The following is a 26007-nucleotide window of genomic DNA, read 5'->3' as shown; positions in this document are numbered from 1 at the left end:
TTTGCCTGATTTTAATGCTTCCTAAAACGTTCTGTGTTCTGCGCTATAGACTACATAATGAGTTTACTTGTTACGAACGTATAATTACATGGCACGCACAGTACTTTAGAAAAGGTGATTACCTCTAATGGTGCATAGGCATGAATGCTAAGTGTGGCGCAGTATAATACTGTCAGAAAAAAGGCCTAGATTGACATACAAATAATTAGAACAGTTTCCTTGTGGCAGAAATTCATGTAGTACAGGAAAAATGACAGCCTGGAGACATAAGGATGCAGAGGAGGAATGCTAGGATATCTGCTTTCTTTCACAAGGCTAGCACATTTCTGAGGCTTTAATTAACAGGAATTAGAGGTGGGCTCATTTCATACACATACGCTTGCCTGACATTTTTTCTCATTTTAAAAATAGCTTTAGAAGAAAAAAAATCTAAACTGACAAATGTGTTTTATGGAACTAGGGCATTCTCTTCCTCCAGCCATCTGTCATTTACTCAGCAGTGTGCTGCCTGTACTTTAATGGTGGTAGGTCATGTACACTTGGCTAGTCCTCAGATACAGAATATTATTCATTGAAAGCCTTAGTGGGCGTATTAAAGAGAAAGAACTGCTGTTTGTCTTAGCTTATGTGTGGTCACATTGAAAACTTTACTTGATAAATCGTGGATGGAAACGACAAGGTTCCTAAGATACTAAAGAATGAAAAAATGTAATGACCCATTAGACCCAAATTACATTACTCAATGTATTAAACAAATTAGAAACGAATGAGACAATGTTGAGCTCCCTATTTGAGAATGCAAGGTCACTGGCTGTCCTTCCCATATGGAAATTATATGCAGATAGAGATCAGAGGAACTCAAACTTTACCTTGACTTCACTATCTGCATACCCGTTCCCAGGTCAGTGACTCAGAATGCATGGTAGTTATTGAAAGCATAACAGCAAGTGTTTTCAGCAAAAGCAACAATGGCAGCCCACTATATGTCTATCTTGATGTGTTTGCCTTCTAAATATTATGGTTTCCTAACGATATGTCCTAAATAGCTACTTGATAACATTTACAAATTATCAACCCTTGCTGTAAATTTACAGAGCTTTGGTTCCCAACCTGCATCCCTTTCATACTTACTGTGTACACATGGCAGTTGTCAGTATATAGTGAAGAAAAATAAAAAATTAAACCTGATTCTATAGGCTTACCTAATCCTAACTAAACAAAAAAAAAATCAAGGCAAACCCCTACAGCAATCAGATCAATTAGTGAATACAAACCATGTATATAAGGAAATTGGTAAAAAGAATATTAACATTAGTTTTATTGGCCAATTGTGCTTGCAGTTCGTCTTATTGCTGCATTCATCCAGTGAGAGGATCAATCATGACAAAGAACACATGTCTTCATAGGCATGCGGGTCTTTTAGTCCAATGAAGTAGGAGGTGATCAAATGTATGATCTCAGTTTGTTAACAGGAAACTAAAAGGGATAAAAGGTTCTGTAGCACCATAGCACACAGTAGATTTTAAATTATATTAATATTATTAATAATAAACAGGATTTATATAGCGCCAACATATTACACAGCACTGTACATTAAATAGGGGTAAACATGAAAGTTAAACTAAAAATAATAATTTATTATATTATATATATATATATATATATATATATATATATATATATATATATTATAACTTATAATTTAGAGTAATCACAATAATTGTTTGTGGAATTCATCTTCTTTAACGTGTCATACCTCCTGTTCCTGACCTTTAACTATTCCTGTAGCATGTCTACAATCTTTGATAATCTCCAGTATCATGCACACAACCATTGACTATCTACTGTAGTATGTCCAGTCTCTGAATCTTTTCTGTAGCATTGCATATATTGTGCATATATAGATACTATACAAAAGCATGATGAACCAAAAATCAAACAGGGAACCTATATCATAATATTACTTATTCTATAGCACCTTTATATTCAATGCTCGTGGTAATATGAACATCCCTGCTATATATTACTTACTGTATAAATACCAGGCAGAAAATATCTCCATAAATGAATAGTGAATACCTCCAGCTCAAGGGGCCTTATTCACAAGAATTCTCCCAAAGAACCTCATACAAAAACGACACTGTGATTCTAACATGTAATATGTTCTTTATATCTGCAGCTTTCAAAAATAATGCACGTATTGTCCAAGAAAAGCCATCTGCCTCGCATTAATAAATAAGTAAAAACCTTCAGCATGTGCACCAATTAACTTATTCCAGATTAGAGGCTGCAGCTGAAATATGCACACACATATAACTGTAGATCTCCAAATATTACGCTTTATATCCAGATGGGTCATCTGCTATATATATAAATATGTAAAATAAAACCGTTAGTAAGATATATATGAATAACTATAACGTGTGTGCTCGTATGGTCAATTGTGACATACAGTATGTGTGGTGGGATTGGGTGGATGGGATTGTGATCTGACAAATGACATATTTCATGTGCAACATTCCAGGAAAGATGATTTTGAAGGTAACTTAGCAATTAAAGACATATGTGAAAGGCACAAATAAATGCAGCTTTGTCTGATCATTATTATGTGAACTGTATCTTTTAAATGCAAGCAGCCTAAATTTGATCTGATATCAGCTTCTTGTAGTTTCTGTATAGCCTTCCGGCAGTGTGAAATGAAATAGCAGCAAAAAGACCCATTGCGTTCAAGTGCTGGTATAAAGTATACTGATGTCAGGAGGGAGCAGAATGACAGATAGGCTAGCTGATCACTGTGCACTTCTGTTTTCACTGTGGAGTCACAAGGTTGGGTGCAGGACAAGCTGGGCTCAGAGTAAATGAGTTGAATGATCCTAGTACAGCAGGGAAGTATCCAGACCAAAGCTGTATCTGTCAGGAAAAGCTTTTGTTATTTTTTATCTTTTTATGATTGTCTAAAATGTTTTTGTTATTTTTGTCCGGGATTGCATTTTGATTCATAAAATTAAGCACTGTAAAGAAAAACTTTAATGGTTTTAGATATTTTTACATGGCTTTCACCAGGCTTGTCTAATATATGAGCCAAAAAAGTACAAATATTCTTTCATAGATAAAAACACCATGGCCCAAAGTTTACATAAAACCAGTGGATAAACCTAGCAATATAGCTGAGATTTGTTAGTTTTACATATCTATTGATATGAGGGTAAGCCCCCAAGGTCAATCCCATTCTGGGGTCTCTACGTTAATGATGAAAGCCACGTGCATCCTAACCAAACAATGAGTGCTTCCACAATTGAACTCATATCTAAATAGAGAAGGAGCTTAAGAGTGAACCCACCTGAGGTTGCCCAGGGGCCAATGGACCCTTAGCTTCTGAATGTTACTTCATACACCGTAACAAAGACAAGAAAAAGAATAGTTCACTTGTATAAGGTAACTTCACTTGTGAATAGCTCACAGGGCAGGGCAATGAACCATGGAAATCTGCTGATAAACCTAACACCTCCAAAGTTGCAGAGGTTTGTTAGTTCCACCTATATATTGATATGAGAGTAAGCCCCAACGCCATCATGAAAGCCAGCCTAATTCTGAGGCCCTAATGGTGGAAGCCAAATGCATCCTAACTGAACTAAGGTTAGGGCCCATGCCATATGTGGAACTAAGAAATCTCTGCTCTGTTGGAGGTGTTAAATTTATCTGCTGACTTCATGTAAACTTTGAGCACATGGTGTTTTTATTTTTGTATCCTTTGCTGTGTATGACTAATCTTGTAATCTGCCTGTCTTTTGACCTCTTCACATGTAGGCTATTTAACTTGACTGAATGAACTAGAATTTTTCTTGAATGTACAATATTGCTATTTTCATGAATGGGTACATCATGTACCCAAGACATAGTGTTTCTTTTTCTGTCAAATGTTATTAGGATGTCACTTGTATCAGATGAAAGAACATAAAGTACAAAAACAGATTCTGTGAATTACATCTCGGGAAGTTTCAGGAAGTTTTGTTTTACATTTGTTTTACATTTTTTAAAGCGAAGAAGAACTTTTTTGGTCATATTATTGTAGAACTGATAACATATTGTTATGGCAGACAGCCACTGTAGAGATGACTAATTTTGAGTGAGACTACGGCTTTCAAAATTTAGACATGTGCCCTAAAGCTACGTACACACTTCCAATTATTATCGTTTGTAAACGAACGACGAACGATCCTTTCACGATATCTGCGAACGATCGTATAGCACCAACCCTGTACATACAGATAACGTCACGATCGTTCAAAGATTTTGTACACACTCCGCTGGAAAAAACAGGATGAAGTACTGCGCTGGAACCAATAGCTATATAGATATATAGAGAGAAAGATATATATATATATGGAGAGATAAATATATTTATTTATATATATGTATATATATGAATATTTCGTCGTTCATGCGTCATTCATTTCCAACGATAAAAATTGGACGTGTGTACGCAGCTTTAGTCCCCTAAGTACTGGGTATAGAATAAACATTCACCATTACATTAAATGCTACAAATATGGCTGTTGGCATGTTTTGGCCAATCACAGCAAATTGGGGAAAGGTTTTATCAAGTATTTAGTGTTGTGCACCTTTCTGTGTTTTTTTAAAGAGTTAACAGACTGCCAACCAAGTTATTATTTGTCATACCTACTGATCACTAATTAATTGCCAGTTTGTATTGATTTTTCTGGCTCAGTATATATAGCGTAGAACAATGGGTTTTTTTTTCAGTTTCCCATCCCTAGATAGCATTTGAGAGCTGGAACATGGCCTGGTGTCTTAACCATGACATGGGTGCCCACATGTCCATTAAATTCTACCTAAACTGTTACATATTCTTGATGAGTCAGTCTAGGCTAATTTATTATTTCTATTTTGGCTATATGTCATCTAGCAGTTTTCAGCCAGATATCTATATCTGTAAAACTTACCTAACCTGTAATCTGCATATTTATTACATAATTGTTTTATTTGTTTTTAACAGACTAATAACAAAACTGTCAGTGATATATACAGTATATACTGAATAAATAGCTGGCCAACTTTAGAACACACATGACCCATCTGGACTGGGCATGGAGTACCCGTACATCTGCTCTGCTTTGGTACCTAAAAGCTGCCTTCCACAAGATTAGGGTAACTCTTAAACCCTGCTCCAGTAGCTAATAAAGCAAATTAATTTGTAACAAAGTGTAAAATATTGAAGCTTAACAAGCTGGTGGCTGGATTCATTGTTTCCAGGCTTTTGGGGGTTTTATTGTTACCAGGTGAGCCTAAATGTATCATGCTGCTTATTTTTCTGTAACAACACTCATGGCCTATACTATTTATATGGAGGAGCAGCATTGTTACCCTATACTGCTGTCCTGCAGACCTAGTGTGATCAAACAGAAGGTTATAAGTCACCATGATTAAAAAAAAACGTCTGCTGGAGCAGCAATAAAAGGGACCAATCTATCTGGCACTGGCTGACTAATGGAATTCCAAAATCTTTTATTATACATTAGAATGTGCTATTGGCAGCCAGCCACAGGATATAGGGATGGCATGATAGCACCTCAAGCTGCAGCCTTGGTGGCCTATGCAAGAATCTGGCCTGAGGTGTCACCTACATGTAATAGAAAATAAACTAACGTCTGTTCTTTTTTTTTTTTTTTTTTTACTTTAGGTGTGCAAGATGGCAGATGTGCAAGGATTGATGGAAAGACTGGAGAAAGCTGTTATTCGTTTTGAGACTGCCTTGGCTTCGTCCACCTTTTCCAAGTCAGCAGAAAATAATGTTGTCAATGGCATTGATGGAGGTAAAGTATATTATCTTTTTTTACAAACCCATACTTTAGTAATTATGCATACCTTATAGCACAATAAGGAATAGTAGGACTAAAGTTTATATGGGTAAAATGGAAAATAAAGAGTTGAAAAATAAATCTTTTAAGGAAAAACACAGAGCATCTCTGTTAATCTGATGGAATATTTGGAAATATTTGGGAATTTTTCAAACAGTAGTGGTTTGGAGTAACGCTTTGCAACATCATTGTTCTAGCTGTCTAGCCAGTGAAATGTGGGTTAGAATAAGCTTGTAATTTTTTACATTTCCCGTGGCAGTGCTAGTGCTGAACAAAGCCATTCACTAGAATAGGAGATTTCACAAGCAGTTCCTGGTGTCTTAATATCTGCATACCGCTTAAAATGTGTGTGTACCTATTTTGTACAGTATTGATTTAAAAAAAAAACATTAAAATAGATGATTTCACAAGCATTGTAAATAATGGAAAGTGAAGGTGTTAAAATATTGTAAAGCCATTTTTTAAAGTTTTGTACAGGGTAAGTTAATTTCCTTTCACTCCCTGTCCTAAATGAAAAATGGTCATGCTAGAGAGCTAAATGCTGCCAAATTATGATGTGCTTTTAGCAAAGCCAAACATTTTACTGGACATTATTGGGCAGTCCTGAACCTGGAACCATATTTTTGTAACTGCAATGCATATTGCTATGAATTAGGATTTAAATTTCCGACTGGAGAAGTAGGTCCCTGCATGCATTCCACCCTAGGTAACACTGAGACTATATGACCAGAAGAAATAAAGCAAATACTTAAAGGGCAGGGAAAATGCCAATCCGTACTCAATGGCAAAAGGCGTGATGATGCTTGCTGCCCATCAGACAGGAAATGATGTGGGCTCATGATACCTGCTGCAGCTTCTAATGTGTGTGTGTGGGGGGGGGGGGGAAATGCGTAAGAAATTGGACTATTAGCTTTTATGACAGGAGATGGTGTGAGGGAAGAAGGGTAAGGTTGGAGTTTAGTATTAAGCATCCAAGCATTTGTAGAGGATGATTTAAGATGTAAGGTAAATCCTCATTTAAGTACTGTATTGCAAATATAATGTTTTTTGTCTTTTTCTGACTTTTCTGATCTCCATGTTTGTCAGTGACTTAAAAACTAATAAGTTACCCCAAACTACAACTCTCATTAAGCTACACATATTGGTGCTTTCATACACCCCATCCCCCTTGTTACTTCTTCTTCACAGAACATCTTGTGTTCTGTATGATATTCACAGAATACAAGGCTTTCCATGTGTTTATAATATAGAAGCCATTCGAATTTACGGTTTTGAGATATCTGACAGCACAGTAAAAAAAATAGCTACAGTTTTCAACCATCAATCATTTTCTTTACTCAGGACAGGGAGTGAGGGGAAATCATTCAAACAGCAATCATTGAAAAGCACATTAGTTCATAAGGGAACCCTGTTTTTGGAAATCCCTTTCATACCTTTTTCAAAACTAAGGATAATTTAAAAAAACAATGCTAACACAAGACATATAATATACACGTGTACCATTTCATGCAGTCCAACGACATTCTGTATACTGTTGAAAGTATTCTTAACTCGTTTTGTTCCTTTGCCTTCAGTTTCACTACTGGCAGAGCCTAATATACCTACTTTTCCGTGCCATTCCTCAAGATCAATCCTGCATAAGTGCTCAGGATTTTCATAGTATCAGTGCTTCAAACACTCCCCCTTTTTTAGGTATTTACTCTTTTCAGCAAATCTCACTGGTGCTTTTCCAATTCATTCAGTTCAGGTGTTAGTAGACAATGCTTAAGTTGAACTTTAAGGTGAACTTCAGATGTAGTTAAACTGTAGTGAGATATTGCAAGAGTGATTGTCTGAAAACATCCATATAAGCCAATTTTTTTCTGAGCCATGGCTCAGGTGCTTTTGCCAAAGTGTGATTTTTATTTAAGGAGCTAGCCTAGGTCCTTTTGTTTTATGGGTATATTTTTTTGCAGTACATGATGGGTTGAAGTATAGATCTGCTTTTACTTCTGACATTTGTTTGCAGGCACGCTTTAATGGCAAAAAGCCATAGCAAAAGAAAATCTTCATTGCTAGCATACTCTTTTGTTGCATTTTATCTATCACTAAAAAAAATAGCCAGTCCCTTACAAAAGCCAGTCCTTTAAAAAAGAATCCAAACAGCTGCCAAAACTGCTGTTCATAGACAAATTGTTTAATAAATTCCAAAATTCTTTGATCTGGTCATGTATTCTATGGAAACACCTTACAGATACACACGGGTGAGGATAACAGTATTTGCAATAAATTCCCTACGTGACCAATGTCTTGATTTATCAGGAGACAAAAGTGAGGGAAGAAAGTCATACATCTTAGGACCTACTGTATGTTACACAAAAGTGCAGTATGATTCTGAAAAGCTTCAGTTACCATATTAGCTTCTACAAAGAAAATCAGCCTTTCAGTACCATGATGGTCAAATAAGACCAAACTCTTTCGTGTGTCCCAAAGTTACCATAAATATGACATTGCAGCAACCAGTACAGACGTTTTTCCATCCTAGGCTAACTAGTCACTATCTTCATCACCACCATAATAAACTTAGATGATAGCTGTGAGCAGTTGAGATAGATTGTTTTTTTTACTTGGGATAGTTGACAAACTGAAATGATGCAAGAAATAAGAATATATGGCAAGACTGTAACGCATGAACCACTCCAAAAGGAGAAAAAAAACTATGCTTGTGATCATCTTTCTTTCTTTTGTGATCAAAGGTAGTTAGGTAATCAGAATGATATTTTTCTACTGGAGACCACAAAGTGTATATGAAATAGTTGAAAACAAAAAAAACACACTATTGGCTGATTTGGAATTATACAGTCAATACATCACATGTGGGCCAATTATGTCTTAGTGGGAAAAAAAGTTTTATTTTCCTTGTGCCTTAATAATTTTTTCTGTGTTCTGCAGGTGTTGTTCCATATGTCGAAGCTTTTGATGCCCTGCTGGCCGGACCCTTGGAACAGTATCTTACAAGCAGCAAGATTATTGGTGGAGATGTGGAGACACATGTAAGTCTTTTTTACAAGATATATTTTTGACCAAGAAGCTAAGAATAACTTTAAGGATCAGAACTGATGAAGATCACATGATCAAACCCCTGAAATATTTTTTCAGAAATAATTTGATTCTTAGAAATGTTATAAAATCATTGTAGATATCTATGTCTATTGATTCACTACCCCATCTGCTTTTCTTATGTCTAGTTTGCACATTAGATGGTGCTTTCGCCAAAGTGTGATTTTTGTTTAAAGACCTAGCCTAGGTCCTTTTGTTTTTTGGGGATATTTTTTTGCAGCACATTATAGAGTGAAGTATAGATATGCAATATAAATGGGGTGTGCATAGGACTACAAATTTTTAACATTTGTTTGCCGTCACACTTTAATAAAACTGTCAAATTTTCATACATAAACTTTATTATTCACCCTAACCATTAGTAATTATTGTGTAATTTATAGTAGATTGCATACATTGACTCCAACCACTACTAAACAAATGATTACAATATTGGCAAATAATGACAATAATTTCCCTTTTATCTTCCATTTTATGTGTCTAGTTTATTTTTCTTCATCTGGTTTTCCTTTATTAACTTTTTAGTTTCCTCTATGTTTTTGTATTGTATATGTCTTGAAAAAAATCACAAAAAAAGTAGTAAATAGCGCCTGGTATAGAAAGCTTTCACACACACAAACACACCAATAGTAATGAGGTTCTGCTTTGTCACTTTGAGGTTTGTTGCTTTCATAAATTACAAACTTTTGTCTGAAAACACAAATTTTACCTGTAACCCTAAACTTTTTTTTCCTGCTAAAGAACCCAATGTACCAAAGACAAATTCATATTGTACTAAAATATGAGTACCAGAGGCTACTGTTTCCTTAAAATACAGACAAATTTGATCACTTCACAAAGTGAATTATTCCAAAGCTTTGTTGCCTTAGAACTGGTATCTTTGAATTAATCTGTATTTACATGTATCTTAGGATGGAGTGAAGAAAGAAGAAATATGTAACATTACCCGGGTTCCTAGAGCACTACAATTGCTGTTAGTTCAAACATGTCAGGTTTTCTTTAAATAGAAAATCTCCTTTTAAAAAAGTACCCACTTGTGCAAGTGGATCTAGAAACCTACCCATGAACTCTGTGATAATGGAGATCCAATGCTGAGCAGGTGTGAAAGCTAAGCATGTTGTTTATTTTACAGGAAAGGTATATAGTGTTGATGTGTAATGATCACGTTGATGTACAGAAGACACTTTCACTGTATTAGTTTATGACATTTGCTAGACTTGCTGGGATATTAAATTGAATTCTAATGCCTTATTGAAACTAATGTAAGCATTTCATTATTCCCCTGGCAGCTGTCCCTATTAGGCAATGAATTTGTTCATATGAAAACCACCTGCCACACTGCAGTATGCGGTTCTTATCTAGCAAGTGTGCATGAATACATTTCTGATATGTCACAGTATATAAAAAAATTCCATTTTTTATCATAAAAAAGCAGTCCTTGAGTTCTAGTTGGGCAATTTTTCTGACCTGAGAAAATGTTATCAATCTGCTGCAGGCAGGAGGAAGCTTTTCCACAATCTCTATGATAAGTAATTTTACAGCAAGCCAAGAGGCTGTAGCAGAAGGCTGATCTTTGTCAAGAAGTGTACAGAAATACACTGGAATTGGGGTTTACATGACTGTATAATCTCTAAACAGTTCTGAACTACACTAAGATAGTTCAGTTTTTCTAGAATGAAAAGCAATTAAACAGTTAGGTCAGGAGGAGTAATGGTCTTTAATGCTATAATGGTTTGAATGTTGGAGTTCTCTTTGCACTGCTCATACAAACCCCCTTACCGCCTCAATAACACATTTGCATGCCATCCTCCCACCACTGTGAGAGTTATAACCTTACACGTTTCATGCTACATCATTCATGTTTGTAAAGAACACAACAGCAACAAGTACAGTTTGATGGACAGGTAATGTTAAATGCAGGAGTTCATATGGCATTTATCCATCATATATCCATTAAGGTCTGACAAGAAAGAATAAATAAATTGTTTCCTTATGCAGAAATGAACAATCATATTTGCCATTGTATTTTTGATTGTACGTTATACAGTATGTGCTGAAAACTTGAAAATATGCCATACAATTTAAAGTGCACCTAGAATCTAATATATTTTTTGTGTAAGTAAAAGTATGATAAAACACACATATATAACATTACCTTTCATTGACATTAAAGTAATCCCCTAACAGAACTTACAGGTTCTGGCAGACACTTTGTGAATCCTTGTATCTCAGTCTTGTTGCTTTCCCTTGAGAATCAAATCACGGACACCAAGTGTCCATGATCTTGGCCTCCAACCAATGGTCATTTTTGAAATCCTGTGTTGGTTTAGTTCATGCTCATTACTGAATGTCACCTTGCTCTACAAGAGCCTGTGTATTTTAGTGATCTGTAACTTTAAGCCGATGAAGTCTTCCCAGTCTAAACTTTATGGAGCGACTAGTGAAACTTGTAGCCTGCGGATTTAAAAAAGTTAGCATTGGCTGCTGCCATTTTTCTTTCATTTGTAGAATACCAACCACACCTTTAAACATTGGATATGGTACAAAGCATCTTCCTACCAGACAGGTACCATGTTAGATTCCTCATTTATCTACAATGCTTGCATTATTTTAAAATAAGTAATAATGTTTAAGAGTAAAAAGAAATCTAAACAGAGCTTTGTCCTCTATAATTCTGCTCATATTTCAATGCACTACAGATGAAATCACCATCACCATCTCAAAATCCTCTCCATCTGCTTTTACCCAAATAGCTGTGTCACGTATTACAAATATGTGTGTGCTGTATTGGTAAATCTTCAATGCCAACATAGATCAGAAAACATTAAATAAGTTAGTAAAATGAAAAAGTAAATACATTTTTAAACAGCAACATATATAAAAACATACTGCATATGCTATTTATATATGCATATATTTAGTGCAATTTACAGCAAGTTCATTTTCTTAGCTTTGCATATAATGATAAATAATGCATGCATCAATGTTAGGGAGATTGACTATTTCTAAGACTCAGCACTAGAAGTTAACTGTCTTCCAATATTGTACCCCGAGCTGTTATATGTAGAAAAAGCCATTCATATGAATAGGCCAGTAATACAAGTGGTAGAAGGTGGGTATTTGGCACATGGATGCTGCTATTGACTACACAGGGAAGGGTTTATTTGCACACCACTAAATATAGGGTAGAGATGCCAAATTGAAATCCATGTGGTTAACCTCCTGCCAAATGCCTAGAAATCTGCAAATCACTGCCATTTTGAACTGATCATCAGTCAAAGTTCAAAGGGTAAATCCAAAATGTTGAGGCATCACCAGTACATATTAGATGAAAATATGCCAAGCAGGATATTTGTTTAGTTGATAACTTTCTAAGAGAGGGATTCTTTTTACGTGCACAAGAGAGGGAGACAAGGGAAATCTCCCTAATAAGACACATGTGATAAAAAAGACTGAAGATATAAACCTCTACTCTTTAAAAAAATAGGTTTACTTTTTTATAAATAGGAATGATTTTACTACGTTTAGTAAATGTAGGGGTATAGAAAGGTTGCATATATATTTACCGTATTTTTCGGCGTATAAGACGCTCCGGCCTATAAGACGCACCCAATTTTAAACAAGAAAAACCTAGAAAAAAAAGATTCTGAACAAAATACTTAAAAATCACTCTGTGTCAATGTATCGCCTTCTAATCACTCTGTGTCAATGTATCAAAGTGAAGGGGAGAGCGCGCAGCAGGGTGCCGCTCCGTCGCTCTCCCCCTCCCCTCTCCATAAGAGCATGAACGGTGCTGTATGTACAGCACCGTTCATGCATCGTGCACTCCCTTGTCTTTCCCTCATCTTTCACGATCCTTTCCAACGACAAAAATTGGCAGTGTGTACGAAGCTTAACAGTTAAGTCTCTGCCACTTATTTCTTGATGGATTTTCTGGTCTGTATCTGGTGTCATTTATGTTGGTATGTGGAGAAAGCAGACAGGTATTTTATCTTATCCGTTATGTCATATTATCAGCATCAGCTCTGTGATTCTCAAGACATCTACTTTGATAGCTGCTTAACAATGCCTAAATCAACTGACTGTAACACACTATAAACAATTACGTTTATGCACATGTATGTGTGTGTTCCTAATCTTTTTAAGATTTTTTAAAATGGAACTTAAACTAAATTACCTTTCATTTTCTAGGGTAAGGATTTTCAGTTCTATCATCGCTGCAGTAAACATACAGGCTGACATCACTACATCTCAGTATAACAATCAGCAGATGAGATATCTCTTACACTAATATAATATTACTATTATTTGTTAGTGTCAGTTCAGAAACATAAAACATTTGATAACTGTTCATCAGATAGAGAGGATGATGTTATATCACTCATTTATTGTCATAAGGCTGTGCATTCTGTTACATCCATTACCCAGTAGATGTGTCACTAAGGGCTTAGAATCTAGTGAACTGGAATAAGTTCATAGCATGCTGTCAGCAGAAATGTAAACAATGAGGTCTGAAATGCAGCTTGCTGCTCTATTGTACTAAACAAGATCCGCACATCAACTACGCTCCATTGGGAGGACCAAGTGAGATAATTGTATGAAAAGCCATGACCAACATAAAACTCAAGTTAGGAGAATCATCAGCTACACATCTATGTAATGTGTTTGTGGTAATTATAATTCCCACTAAATAAACCATATTTGGTTACTGTTCAAAGGGTGTGGAAGTCTTAAACAAAGAAATAATTTTTAAAAAAATGTTTATATATATATATATATATATACGCAAGGGGTGATGAGAAGTTTCTGGCTTTGCCCAGAAAGAAGAGAGCCAGAGTTATGCAATACCACATTTATTCAACATATTCCCCCCTGAGACTGAGGCACTTGGTACAGCGTATTTGCAGCTTTTCTAGACTGTTCAAATAAAAGTCCTTTGGTTGGGCCAGTTCCCAGTTCTCAGCAGCATCTTTGACGTCAGAAATGTCTTCAAAACATTGCCCCTTCAGGTGTTTCCTCAAATTCGGGAACAGATAATAGTCCGAAGGGGCCAGGTCAGGTGAGTAGGGGGGATGGTGCACCAATTGGAAAACCAGGGTGTTCAATTTGGCAGCCACAACATTGGATGTGTGCGCAGGTGCATTGTCCGGCAAAACAAGGATCCCTTTGGTAAACTTTTTACAGCGTTTCATCCTTATTTCCTACTTCAGCTGGTCCAGGAGGTTAGCATAATACTGTCCGGTGATACTAGAGCTCTAAGGTAGGTAGTCCACCAACAGAATACTGTCTTTGTCCCAGAAAACGGACGTCCTTACTTTTTTTGCCGATTTCTGGGTTCAGAACGTCTTCAGCCGCGGGGACCCACTGTGGCACCATTCCTTTGACTGTTCCCTGGTTTCAGGATCATAGATGTGGAGCCAGGTTTCATCCTCAGTCACTAACCTAGCCAAAAAGTCCTGTGCAGCATCAAAATTGGATGCTTCAACTCGTTCCTTTTTCTGATTACTGTTCAAACATTTCGGCACCCAATTCGCTGAAAGCTTGTGCATGTCTGGGATAGTGGTGATAACAAACCCAACACGCTTCCGTGAGATGTCAAGTATCTGGGCTATCTTTTTTTGCGGATATTCGCTGGTCCTCAATAATCAGCTCATGGACAGCATCACAGGTTGCCGGGTCAGTTGAGGTTGGGGGGCGCCCACAGTGGGGCTCATCTTCAGCGGTAAAATGCCCTGTCTTGAAACGAGATATCCAGGTTTTGACAGGACAGGTGCTGTAGGAAGGACACTTCTTTCCCAGTGTTTGTGACATCTCAGTGTGAATGGCCCTTGCTAACTTTCCCTGGAGAATCAAAAACTTCATGATGGCCCATAACTCCAAAGACGTGAAACTTGCTTGTCCCTCTGCCATCACAGTTTCTCACTAAAAGAAAAAACTATTTTAGGAATCGCAAAGACCTGATATTTGCACAGTTACATACTAAGATATTAGGCTGTCATATGCTCCCACACTCATCTTTCTATTTCATCTGGAAGGGATATATATCGTATATTTACCGTATATGTATATACCGTATATATATTTATATATATTATGCGCTCCTTCTTGGCCTGTTTTATTATATCTGTTTGATGAGTGCATTGATGAGTTCAAAAATACCTGTTAATGATAAGGTATCTTGTGAAATTCCTGTTCTATCTACCTGTGCTGCAGCTATCTCTAATGACTACAGAACGCCCTCCCTATGTTATGAAGAAGAGAATAAAGTGGCCTGTAGTGTCTCAGAGCGAAAACATCCTCTCAATAGATACAGTACAGTAAATTATATACAACATGTACAGAAAGTATATTGCCTAGTGGTGTCATCACTGAAAACAGGATACTCATTCCATATGTAAGGTTGGGTAAACTGCAATATACTATATTTTTGTTTTTGGGTCTGGTTACAATGTGTGTAATTAGTAAAAGACAGATTTAAATTTTTTCCCCATGTGGGCTTTGGTAGGAATTTTGTTGAAGGGACCAAAAGACATCAGATTATTAATCAGTATGGCCGTTTAGTTATTTACCTCCTTTTGCATGGCTCACACTGTTGAGTTACAGTAATGCAAATTATTAGAATGCTTTAACACAACATGTATCACCCATGGCATGTGTAGAAGTAGCCAGGTCATAATCCCTCTGTTTGCTTTAATTTTTCTTATAGACATCAAATTTGCACTTGTGTGTACTTCTGTGTACTCAAATACACATTAGAAGTACATACATGGGCGATACCTCCCAAAGCATGTGTGATTATGTTCATATAGGTCTAAGATTACACAGCTCTAAAACACAGCACATCCAACAAGGTGATTAGATTTTTCTGTGTCGCAGTTAGGTCACCTCCCTGATTCTGGCCTGCGATGGAACAGACAAGGTTATCTCAATGGTTCACCTCCCGGAGTATGTAACTTACATCACAGCATGTGGATCATAGTTGTCTATAGTATGCCATGTACCATGCATCCTATAGAGTGAGGTGGCCTACAGCACGTAAAACACGGGGCAGGATATAAGTGTGATGGTACAAAAAAAAAGATATTTTATTTGTAGTGAAAATTTGTCCATACTTCCTACCCTTTCATGCAGGTTTTTTTTGGTACCAAAAGTTTAAAAAACTAACTTCTTTAAATCAAAACTTCGTTTTTTCCCATGGAGGCTAAGACATGAGAAAAAGTGAAGTCACATGCTTCCCAATACCTAGAATTACAAGCTCTTTTTTTGCCCCTAATAGCTGAATGAAACAATGAGAGCGCAATTAGAACGTTATAGTGGAAATTTAGGTTAATCAGTCACATATAATATATATAAAAGCTGTTTTTACCTGCCTAAGGATTTCTGTATTTCTGCCCATATTGTCCTGAGAATTACACAGCTCCACCACATCATATTCCTGCCTGGCACGGTAGGAAACCTGCTCTTTCTCTGTTGCTGTTTCACTCTTACTTACAGGTCTTCTCCCCACCCAGTGCTTGTACAGTAAAGTTAGTACCATTGCTCTGATGCACTCATCTCTCTGTTATGGTGCTCTGTCTTCTTTTCAGCAGGCTCATTGCACTGTAGCACTCTGTATTAGTTCCATTTTTGAGTCTTTTTAATACTTGGAGAAAGTATTCTGTCTGCAATTACATGTGTTATTCATGTATGTATATAATATATAGGATGTTAACTGGATTTTTATTATAGTTTACATAACATGTCTGTGTCTTGTTCTTTTTTAGGCAAGTCTTGTTGAAAATGCATTTAAAGCAGAAAGAGTTTTTTTGGTTTATGCATCCCAGCACCAGCAACCCTCAGAGGTAAGCACAAGTGATATGCTAAAGTATCATAGAGTTATTGGTGTCTAGTGATTTTTTATACTGTAGTATAAAACTGACTAATAAGTGTTGCATCAAAGTAGAGAAGATCAGTTATCCAAACCACACTTACAATATTTAAAATGGATCTATTCTTTGTCATCTCATCTCATCTAATATCCTTCCCTTTGCTCTTTGGGTATTTCCTCCATGTTAAGGAGCAAAGTGGCACACCCAGGTATGATAGGCATTTAGTTTTCCTCTCATTCGCCCATTATACATTTCTGGGTGCCTGAAAAACTAGGCTAGGCCCCAGTTGAAGTAAGGAAGGAGTACTGATGATCCAGAATCCTACAAAAAGAGTAATGTTACTGAAAGGAAAATAAGTAAAGCAGCGCAAAGCAAAAGTTTTATTTGTGAAGAAGAAATATTGTTGCTGTAAGATATGAAGAAAAAAAATTGGCACATTTCTGCTTTATTATTACAACTGTGTACAAGCAATCAATCTGCCGTGTTGCTTAAATATTCATTGTTATGTTGTATTATTTACGAAAAAAACAAAAAAAACCCATTGAAGATGTTAAGTGCTGGCACCTGCAATTGTGTGAAAAGTAAAAAAAAGTGAAATGAATTGATGGAAAGTCCATTCAAACCATGATGGTCATCCAAATTCTTTTCTGCAATTTCTGCCATCCTTTCTTTTTCAAGCCATCCTTTCTTTTCTGCAATTTCTGCAAAAAATAATCATCAAATCATTTTCAAATATTTCCTAAAACTATCCAGTATAAAACCAGTGTTTTTTGGAAAGCCATGTGAGTGGGCAGAAGTGGTAGGAAATTGTAAAATGCTATTTATTTGAGGGTATTAAAGGGCATGGCAATCAGGGTTCTTCTGTTTCAATGGTGTAAACATTTTTCATGTCTACTAAGAATGATGGTGATAAACACTCAAAAGAGATGAGAATAATGCTACCCAAACATTAGGGAAAATTTTTGATTGATTACAACAACATTTGTTTGAGATTTGTCAAAGAGAAAAAGTATACATATCAACCACTGTGTGAAAGGTCCCCTCAAAACCCTGAAGAACAAATTCCTGAAGAAGCAGACGAAGTCTGCAAAATGCGATGAATATGATTGAAATTGTACAATTTCTGTAATTATGTGAAAAACTTATTGAGTATTTTTAATCATGAATAAAATATTTAATGTTGTACTTTTCATCAAACTGATGCCTTAAAATGATGCCACTTTTGATACCATATTCATTGTATTTTTGTATTTAACAAAATAAAAAATTCATGTGCCATTTAATTTTAATATATTGCTAAAAAGAATACATACATATTGGATGGATTATTTTTAATACCTATTTGAGCAGAATACTGACTGATAATTGGTTGAGCAAGGCCGGTGTTATCATTTGCCTAACATTCATATAAAGAATCAATCTGTATGCCAATTGTTATATCATTTGAAAACTAAATTGAGAAGAGTTGCCCAGTGTGTGTTTAGTTTAGCTGGAAACAATACAGTGATGTCATACAGTTCTGCTATACTTCATGGCTAAATCTTCATGGTCTTTGTTGAATCCAAACAGGAAAGCTAACCATTAGTTTATCAAAATGCAGGGTGATGAGAAAAGCAATAGAAGATAACAGCGTATCTGCTAATGCCAGAGAGAAGGGGTAATTCTGTCATTCAGCTGTCTAGACTGTTTGTTTTAGTAATGTAAAGCTGTGAATGAGCCATTGAGTCACAACTGAGGCACAGAAGCTTTGCAGAGATTCATAGACAGCGATGTGGAGACTGAGAGGATTTACTTTGCTGTTGTCTTTCAATGTCACACAAGGTGACTTTTTCATCCAAAATACAATTTTATCTAAGTGTCTCCCATTTTAGACCAAGGGCCAACTGCATAGCCTGTTGTTTCAGTCTCTTATCACAATCACCATTTTTGCCTAAATTGACTGTATGTGAATGTGTCTGTGTGTCACTGAAGAGAACTTACTCTGTTCAGGTTTATTTTCGGTCATTGACATTACAAAAGTCACCCAGTTCCACCAAATGTAGCGGACAGATAATCCTCTAATTTCTTTCATATTAGGAATGTTTTGATAGGGGCAACCAAATACATCTCAATAGATAAATTACTAATATATTTCTCCATTGTGCAGTGAAGCCCTGTACAGATGTCAGAAAGACCTCAGATGATTGTTTCTAGAACAAATGAATGACGAGCACACAGTGGCAATCTGTTCTATGGAGAGGGGACTTTCTGCTGTGCTTTCCCATATAGGGGTGCACAGAGGTCGTCCATGATTGGTCATTCATCAATCCATCATGGCTGACAAGCACGACTATTCATCTGAGGTCACATTTATCTGAAGTGTGTACGCTTAGGAGGACAGAGTTCAATCTGTTAATGGGGCTTCCTGATGTACTGAATGCTGCACAGGGATATATATATTTATATTTGTTTATTTATTTATATAAACCTGGGACTGGTAGGAACAACAACCTAATTTTGAAACCAAATGGACAGCACAGAAGATCCCAAAGGCAAATTAGGTCCTATCCCTCATTTCTGTATTGAGTAGAGCAAAAGGTATGGATTTAGGTAACAGACCACTGTTTTCATAGTCCCAACACATTGTGTCCTGCTGTCCTCGCCTGTTTCTATAGTGAGTATGCAGTTTACTACAGTTTCATCTATGTAGGCACATACCCTTTGGTGCCCAAAGCCAGGGCTGCCATCGGAAATTTCTGGGCCCCCTCCTCCATTTTTAAAAGTTCTATCATTGTAAAAGTCAAGCTCTTTTGATGGGGATCTTTGATCTGGTACAGAAGTACCTCTTGTCCCCTCCCCATGCTGATGGCGGCTGGTAGGATCATCACTTTTGCACAGACGATTTTGTCTTTACTGGTCCTAATCTGGTTTAGAATATTGTTACAATGACTTTATGCGGGCTGGCTGTCTTTCTGCTGATGATAGGAAAAATGTTTGTGTTGGTTAACTATAACGCAAAAAGCTACCTCTTCTACTCTGCCATCTAAAGGCAAAGGTCTACTGTGCTATAAGGTATTTTTAGTCCAAACTTGTTTTTTTTATAAGAGTGTGACAGTGCTATCACTGCTACCATTGTCATTTTGAAATGTCATTTTTGGTAGCTGAATATATTAATGCTCAGTATGGGGAATCAATGTGCTAACCTACTAATCTACACCACTGGCATATATTTTAAACACAAATGTGTGAATGCCTTTTATATAGGAAGAGTATACAGTGTACATGAATGTGTCTTGGAGAGCTGTCTTGTTATAAACTGGCCCCCCTCTTTTCTAGGCTGGGAATATAATTCCAGCTGGCATACCAATCCTGCAGCAACTGCAATAACTTACTGTGCAGAGGACCTGCTCTGTGACTTTTTATGGTCATGTTCTATATTTGTATGTGCGATGGGAACAGTCAGATGGCTTCCTTACCTGATATAAATGTTTATGTGTACCAACTAGTGGCCGCTGAAAGTACAGAGCACAGATACTCCAGGATAGTACAATTAAGCACTGTTAAAGTCTGACATTCCTGCAGAGCACATTTTAATATGAAATAATCTCCTGTCATTATTAGCTTGCTCCATTCTAAAGAAACATTTATATAAATAGATGCTGAAGGGTCTTTGCAAAAACACGTTTGCTATATCCTGATGTGACCCGGTTTATGCATGTGGGTTTGTTTTTAGGTTTTGCTAACAGGAACAAGGTTTTTCTAACAGGAACAAGGTATCATGGCCAAAAAATTAATATTACATATAGCAAAAAAGATATGTATCAGTAAAATATTTTAATGGTTTAGGTATACATAATTATTTTAACTGATTGTCTAAACTGATAACACAGCGCTGGGTTTCATTAGAAACACATGAAAAGGTACCATTTCCATTCCTTGTAGAGTTACTGATTATGTATAGTTCTGTGTGAGTTCTTATGTATACTGCACACAAGGGAGTGCAGACCAGGATCAGATTGAGTTAAACTACCTTGATCTACAGTAATTGTCATAATAGTTCTCCAATAGTTCTCCGTATTAAATATTCCATTATGTTTGATGTGGGTGTTGTCACAGAATGCAGTGGTGTTCATATGAAACTAATAAGGGACAGGTGAGTGTCTTCATTTCAGATTGGTAATGCTTATTGGTTAAAGCAGAACTTTAGGTTAAACATAATGAAGTTTGGAAACCAGAAAGGTATTTTAATTGCAGAGATAAAATAAAAAGGAATTTAAGCTATATGAATAAAATAGATTGTCATAAAATCCTGAATGGTATTACATTACATATACAGTATACAGTGCAAAAATGCAGCTGCCCCTGGGCACACAACACACAGTGTACTGTGCAGTACATGATGCAAAACTAAAGTAAATGCATTGTTTGTGCATTAGGGCTTGTTAAGGATCAGTTTAAGTGACTGTGTGTTAACTGTTATGAGAGAACCTGGGTAGGCAAACCTGGAATGGATTTCTTCATATTTATTTTCTATTAGTTAGCAAATGTGTTAAATCTTGGAAGAGATCGGATTCCAGGTTTGTTGGATCACCAGGTTCTCCAGTGATAGTCTATCTTCTCCAGTCTTGAAGAGCTTTAATAAATCAGGCCCCGTATGCCAGCGTACAGCAAATTTTAGCCATATTGGGTGCTTAGGTGAGAATAGAGCCCAAGTGTATGTATAGCCCAAACTTTTTGTTTTGTTTTGGATAGATTGTAAAGGCTTATAGAGCCCCTGAGATTTTTCATTGCTGTCTTTGTATCTCATATGGAGATTCATTATCTTTATTTGTCACTATCACAGAAAGACAGAAAGCCATGGCATAGCCATATCCAAAGCTGGACTAAATATGAAAACCTGTTTTGGAGTAAGCTATCTAATAATGAAATTGTGGAAGTGGAAGTTTTGTAGTATTTTCTCCCACTTCCTGTTGTGTTCTGAGTATAGGAAGTGAAGGTAAAACTCTAGTATAGGACCCAGATATCAAATATTAAATTGATGGGATGTAACCCTTCCCTACCCTATCCAAACATTAAAAGAACGGTTTTTATACTGTATATATATAGTGTTTAATGACATATTATAGCTGCTGTAATAATGAGCCCCTCGCTTCAATCCATCAATTGTTTGACCTGGAAAAATATGTAGGGAAATACTTCTTTTCTTCAACTTTCTTGACCTGCATCCTTGCTCTGGTTGGTGACTGAAATTCAAAAAGTTAATTTAACAGCCATTTGGCTAGCATTTTCAGAACGGGATTACCCTATATTCCTTTAATGGCAGATTTATTTTAAGTAAACTGTTTTTTTACTAGATGCCATAAATCATAGTTCATTAAAAGTAGCTGTATGAAGCATAACATTATTGAAGAATATCTTTATGGAACAATCTTTCTGATTGTGATCACACTGTTCTGGAAAAGTCTGTTTTTAGAATGTAGACCACCCAGAAATGTTTTTATCAGACTTCTCTAAGGAAATCAGATCTATTGTGTGTCAAGTAGGCCCTTTCGTATAAGGTGTCACTGGGGCTGAGTCTGTCCTGCTGTGTGAACAAACATCTTGTACTCGTCCTTGCCATGACCTGCATTGCTTCAGAGTCTCTCTGTGTTTATGTTTTCTGCATTTGCAGGGTAATGCCAATTTAATTTTGGAAACTGAAAGCCATTGCCAGGCTTGAAGCTGACGTGTTTAGACCCCTGATTTCCTATGTTTTATAGAAAGTCAGTAGAGGAGTGTACATGTATGAGTGAGCTCAGTTGTGAAGGGTTGTGAATACAGGAAAGTTACCGTTGCTATAGAGACCAGCTGCCTGCCAGGAAAAAGACAAAAAAGGCAAGAGGATTTTCCAATTTACATGACACTACTTTCTCATATTTAGTACCACAGATAAAACTTATATATAATACTTTGTGTCTCAAAGAATGCTATGGTTTTATAAGTAAACAAAATTAAACTGTTTGTTGTGATCTAAACCAGTAACCATCTGTGTGAGTGACTACATAATAACCATAATGCTAGGGCCCAATTCACACCTAGAATGGTTATTCTGCGGGTTACGTCAACACACAGTAACATATTGGTGCTCCGTGATGGCATCCTAATGCATCTTGTCACGGACCTGTGTTGCATGGTAATTAATGCATCATGCATTGCATTTTTGCACTGTGAACCTGGCTAAAAGTAGACTTCTTCATCCATCAATATGCTCCTACTTTATCATGTGTGATGTAATACATAAAGAAGTTTTTTTTCCTCCTTTCGAATATATTCACTTTTAATTTACAGACCTACACATCTTAAATATTCATACCCAAAATGAGCAGTGATGTTTTTCCTGGATTGATGAACAAAATTGGGGGACTGCGGTACACATGTCAGATTTTGGCCCAAAACGAGGTTGGAGGAACCAAAAGAGGAGAGCACAGCAAGGATGTCTTCCTCTCATAATCCCCTCTCCATAGAACAGAAAAGGCGCTGTGTGTACAGTACTTCTTCATTTGTCTGTCAGTGGGAATGATCATGAAAGGTTGTTTCTAGAAACAATCATCTGACATCTGTCTGACATCTAAATGGAGTTTTCATTGTTTTGTGTGTTCACAATACAGTTTTTTGTTATGTTGAAGAAAAAACGTTTCATTTGCATTATATGGTAATGTTTATGTAGCAATAATGTTACATGATTTCATCATCACTGGATTGGGACCTGTTTACGCTAGCACATTGCAGAAACACATGTATTAATGCAAAATGTGGCAATACAAAACACATGCACAGGTGTACTGGGTTGCCGTTCGAGTACACCAAAAAGCAGTGGACTGGTGTGGGGTGTGCAAATTGGAGGGCCCTCACCTATTGTTTTGATCACAACAGTAAGATGTTGGTTTTTCTATCTCTTTTTGTACTTTTTTTATCAAGCATGATACTTACCTAATTTGAATTGTGCAACACCCTATGTATTGAAATCCTTTAAAACTAACAGCAGCACTGAAAAAAAGTCTTTCTTACAGGATTTTGGTAAAAAGACTCACTGTGTCATCATTTAAACCTAGAAGAAGGGGAAAATTGATTACATTTTTATTGATAAGGTAGCAGGAGGCTGGAAGAGAAGAAGACCCTCTATTTGCAATGAATGTGTTCTCCTTCATGCCTTATGTCCTCCTTTTTCCTCTTTTTCAAGTTGTTCTGTGTAAATGTTTTACCAAAAGTCCTCTAGAAAAACTCTTCTTGAATGTATGGGAAGGTGTCCACGTTTGGAATGAATATTAGACAACTTTCTATGTATACATGGAAGAAGCACAGCCTGTGAGCGTCTTTAAGGGAAGAGGCTGTGTGGTTGCCAGCAGGGTACAAAGCCCGTAGGAGTGGGCACAGGACATAGAGAGGGGAGGGATGGTCAAAGAGCAATAGTACCGATATCCTTTTAAAGTAGTAATTTGTCACATTTCCCCACCACAACTTCATCCCACATCAAAAACCAATAGTGAAACCACATTCCAGCTACTTATACCGTTTCTTTTCTTGCCTATCTGATACATTTCATACATGTTTGGCTCAAACATCTAAAAGTGGTTGTGATTTCTTTATGTTTATATGTACCAGACATTGTCAAGAAATTTATATTTCTTTTGCCTTTGCAGAAGGCAAATTACACTATGTATGTATTCTCCTACAGGATAATAATACCTTTAGAAGTCACACATACTGGGGAGTAGCATTTTCAGTAAGCTGATTTTATGTCAAGGTAAAATTCCATTTAGAATTTATTGTTGCTGCCTTAACTTAAAGTTTATACTCCAATTCAAATACTGCCATGAATTAACTGATCTCCTGAAACAAATATCCAGACTAGTCTATTGTCTGTGGCCTCCCAGCTTCAGGGCCATATATGTTTATAGGATGCACTCACTATGTGTTCTAACCTAATCCCACTTACGTTTCTGACTCAATGGCAACTATCTGTGTTTAGTAATGTAAAAGATCAGCAAAAAATTCCATAAAATATATATTTTAATGCATGTTCCTTAAACTTTTTGCCTTTTAATGTTACTTTTGCTGCTTTATGAAGCCTGTTGTAAAATTGTAGATGAGGACACAGTTACACCATAACGGTCTCACCCTTAATTACCAAAAATATCCATACTTAGTTAAGAGGACAACCACTTGCAGAAAGCCTTATCCCTTTAGGGACAAGAACACTGGACTTGACCAGTCACACATTGAGACAGCTAGGAGATATGCTTTGACACATGTAATCAGCTATAAAAACATAGAGGGGGTTTAAAGCACTTCAGCTACCAGTGATAACAATGTACCAATTCATCCTGTTAGTGTGTGCCTATATCTGGAAGACACCAAACTGTACAACTCAGTTATTACAAAGCTCCAATTTACTAATAAAACTATATAGTGTATTTTGTGTAGAATAAACTAACACAACAATTTGCGACCAAAACTACCACTGATATAAATATTACTATGGTATATATACAAATTTTGGTACAAAACTCATTGGATGACTTTTATTTACAAAGTTATTGCATCAGTTAATCTGTCTCAGTTTTCCAATCTCTCATGGAAATGCAACATTTTATGCAATAGTTTGATTCCTAAACGGCAGAATATAGGGTAATCTAATAAATACAATGTAGGGAGTTGCCATTTGATCGAAATACTATCACATCATAAATACTGTCACATATTAGGAATTTTTTCTTAATTACCGTATGGAAAGGCCGTAAAAACACTATTTCTGAGTTATTCTTTTTAAAATGAACCTCTTGTGAGGAAAATATGAGGATGGCATTACTGACTGTTTTGTGATATGTTGACCCACTGGGCCTGTTTTTTAAATGCGAGATCATGGGAGAACCAGGGCGATCCAACTTTCCTGGAATGGATTTCATACAAATATTTTGCTATTTTTTGGCAAATGTTTTTAGTCTTGAACCAGACCCATTCCAGGAATGCTGGATCATCCTGGTTTACCCATGATAGTCTATTTGTCTATTCTTGGAGAGCTTAAATAAATCAAGTCCAATGGCCCCTGATTCATCAATGAAATCCGCGCTCGCTGGAAGCGCGAAAGTACGCGCGGCCAGCGATCGTGGATTACCGCGGTCCGGACTCGAGTATGCGCGTAC

At 36.5% G+C, this 26007-nt stretch overlaps 1 protein-coding gene across 1 annotated transcript in view; it reads left to right on the top strand.

Annotated features, from left to right (window-relative positions):
- The window catches only part of CAP2 (cyclase associated actin cytoskeleton regulatory protein 2), a 71760-nt gene that overhangs the window by 10138 nt on the left and 35615 nt on the right, over positions 1-26007 (top strand). Inside the window, exons 2-4 of the mRNA XM_072411647.1 lie at positions 5702-5834; positions 8811-8911; positions 16742-16819. Coding sequence (XP_072267748.1) covers positions 5711-5834; positions 8811-8911; positions 16742-16819 — 303 coding nt within the window. The 5' untranslated portion in view covers positions 5702-5710. The remainder of the gene's footprint in view (positions 1-5701; positions 5835-8810; positions 8912-16741; positions 16820-26007) is intronic.

The sequence above is a fragment of the Pyxicephalus adspersus genome, chromosome 5 (assembly GCF_032062135.1).
Source record: "Pyxicephalus adspersus chromosome 5, UCB_Pads_2.0, whole genome shotgun sequence".
Taxonomy (NCBI): domain Eukaryota; kingdom Metazoa; phylum Chordata; class Amphibia; order Anura; family Pyxicephalidae; genus Pyxicephalus; species Pyxicephalus adspersus.
Note: the sequence above shows the minus strand (reverse complement) of the source record. Positions and strands in the feature narration are given on the sequence as shown.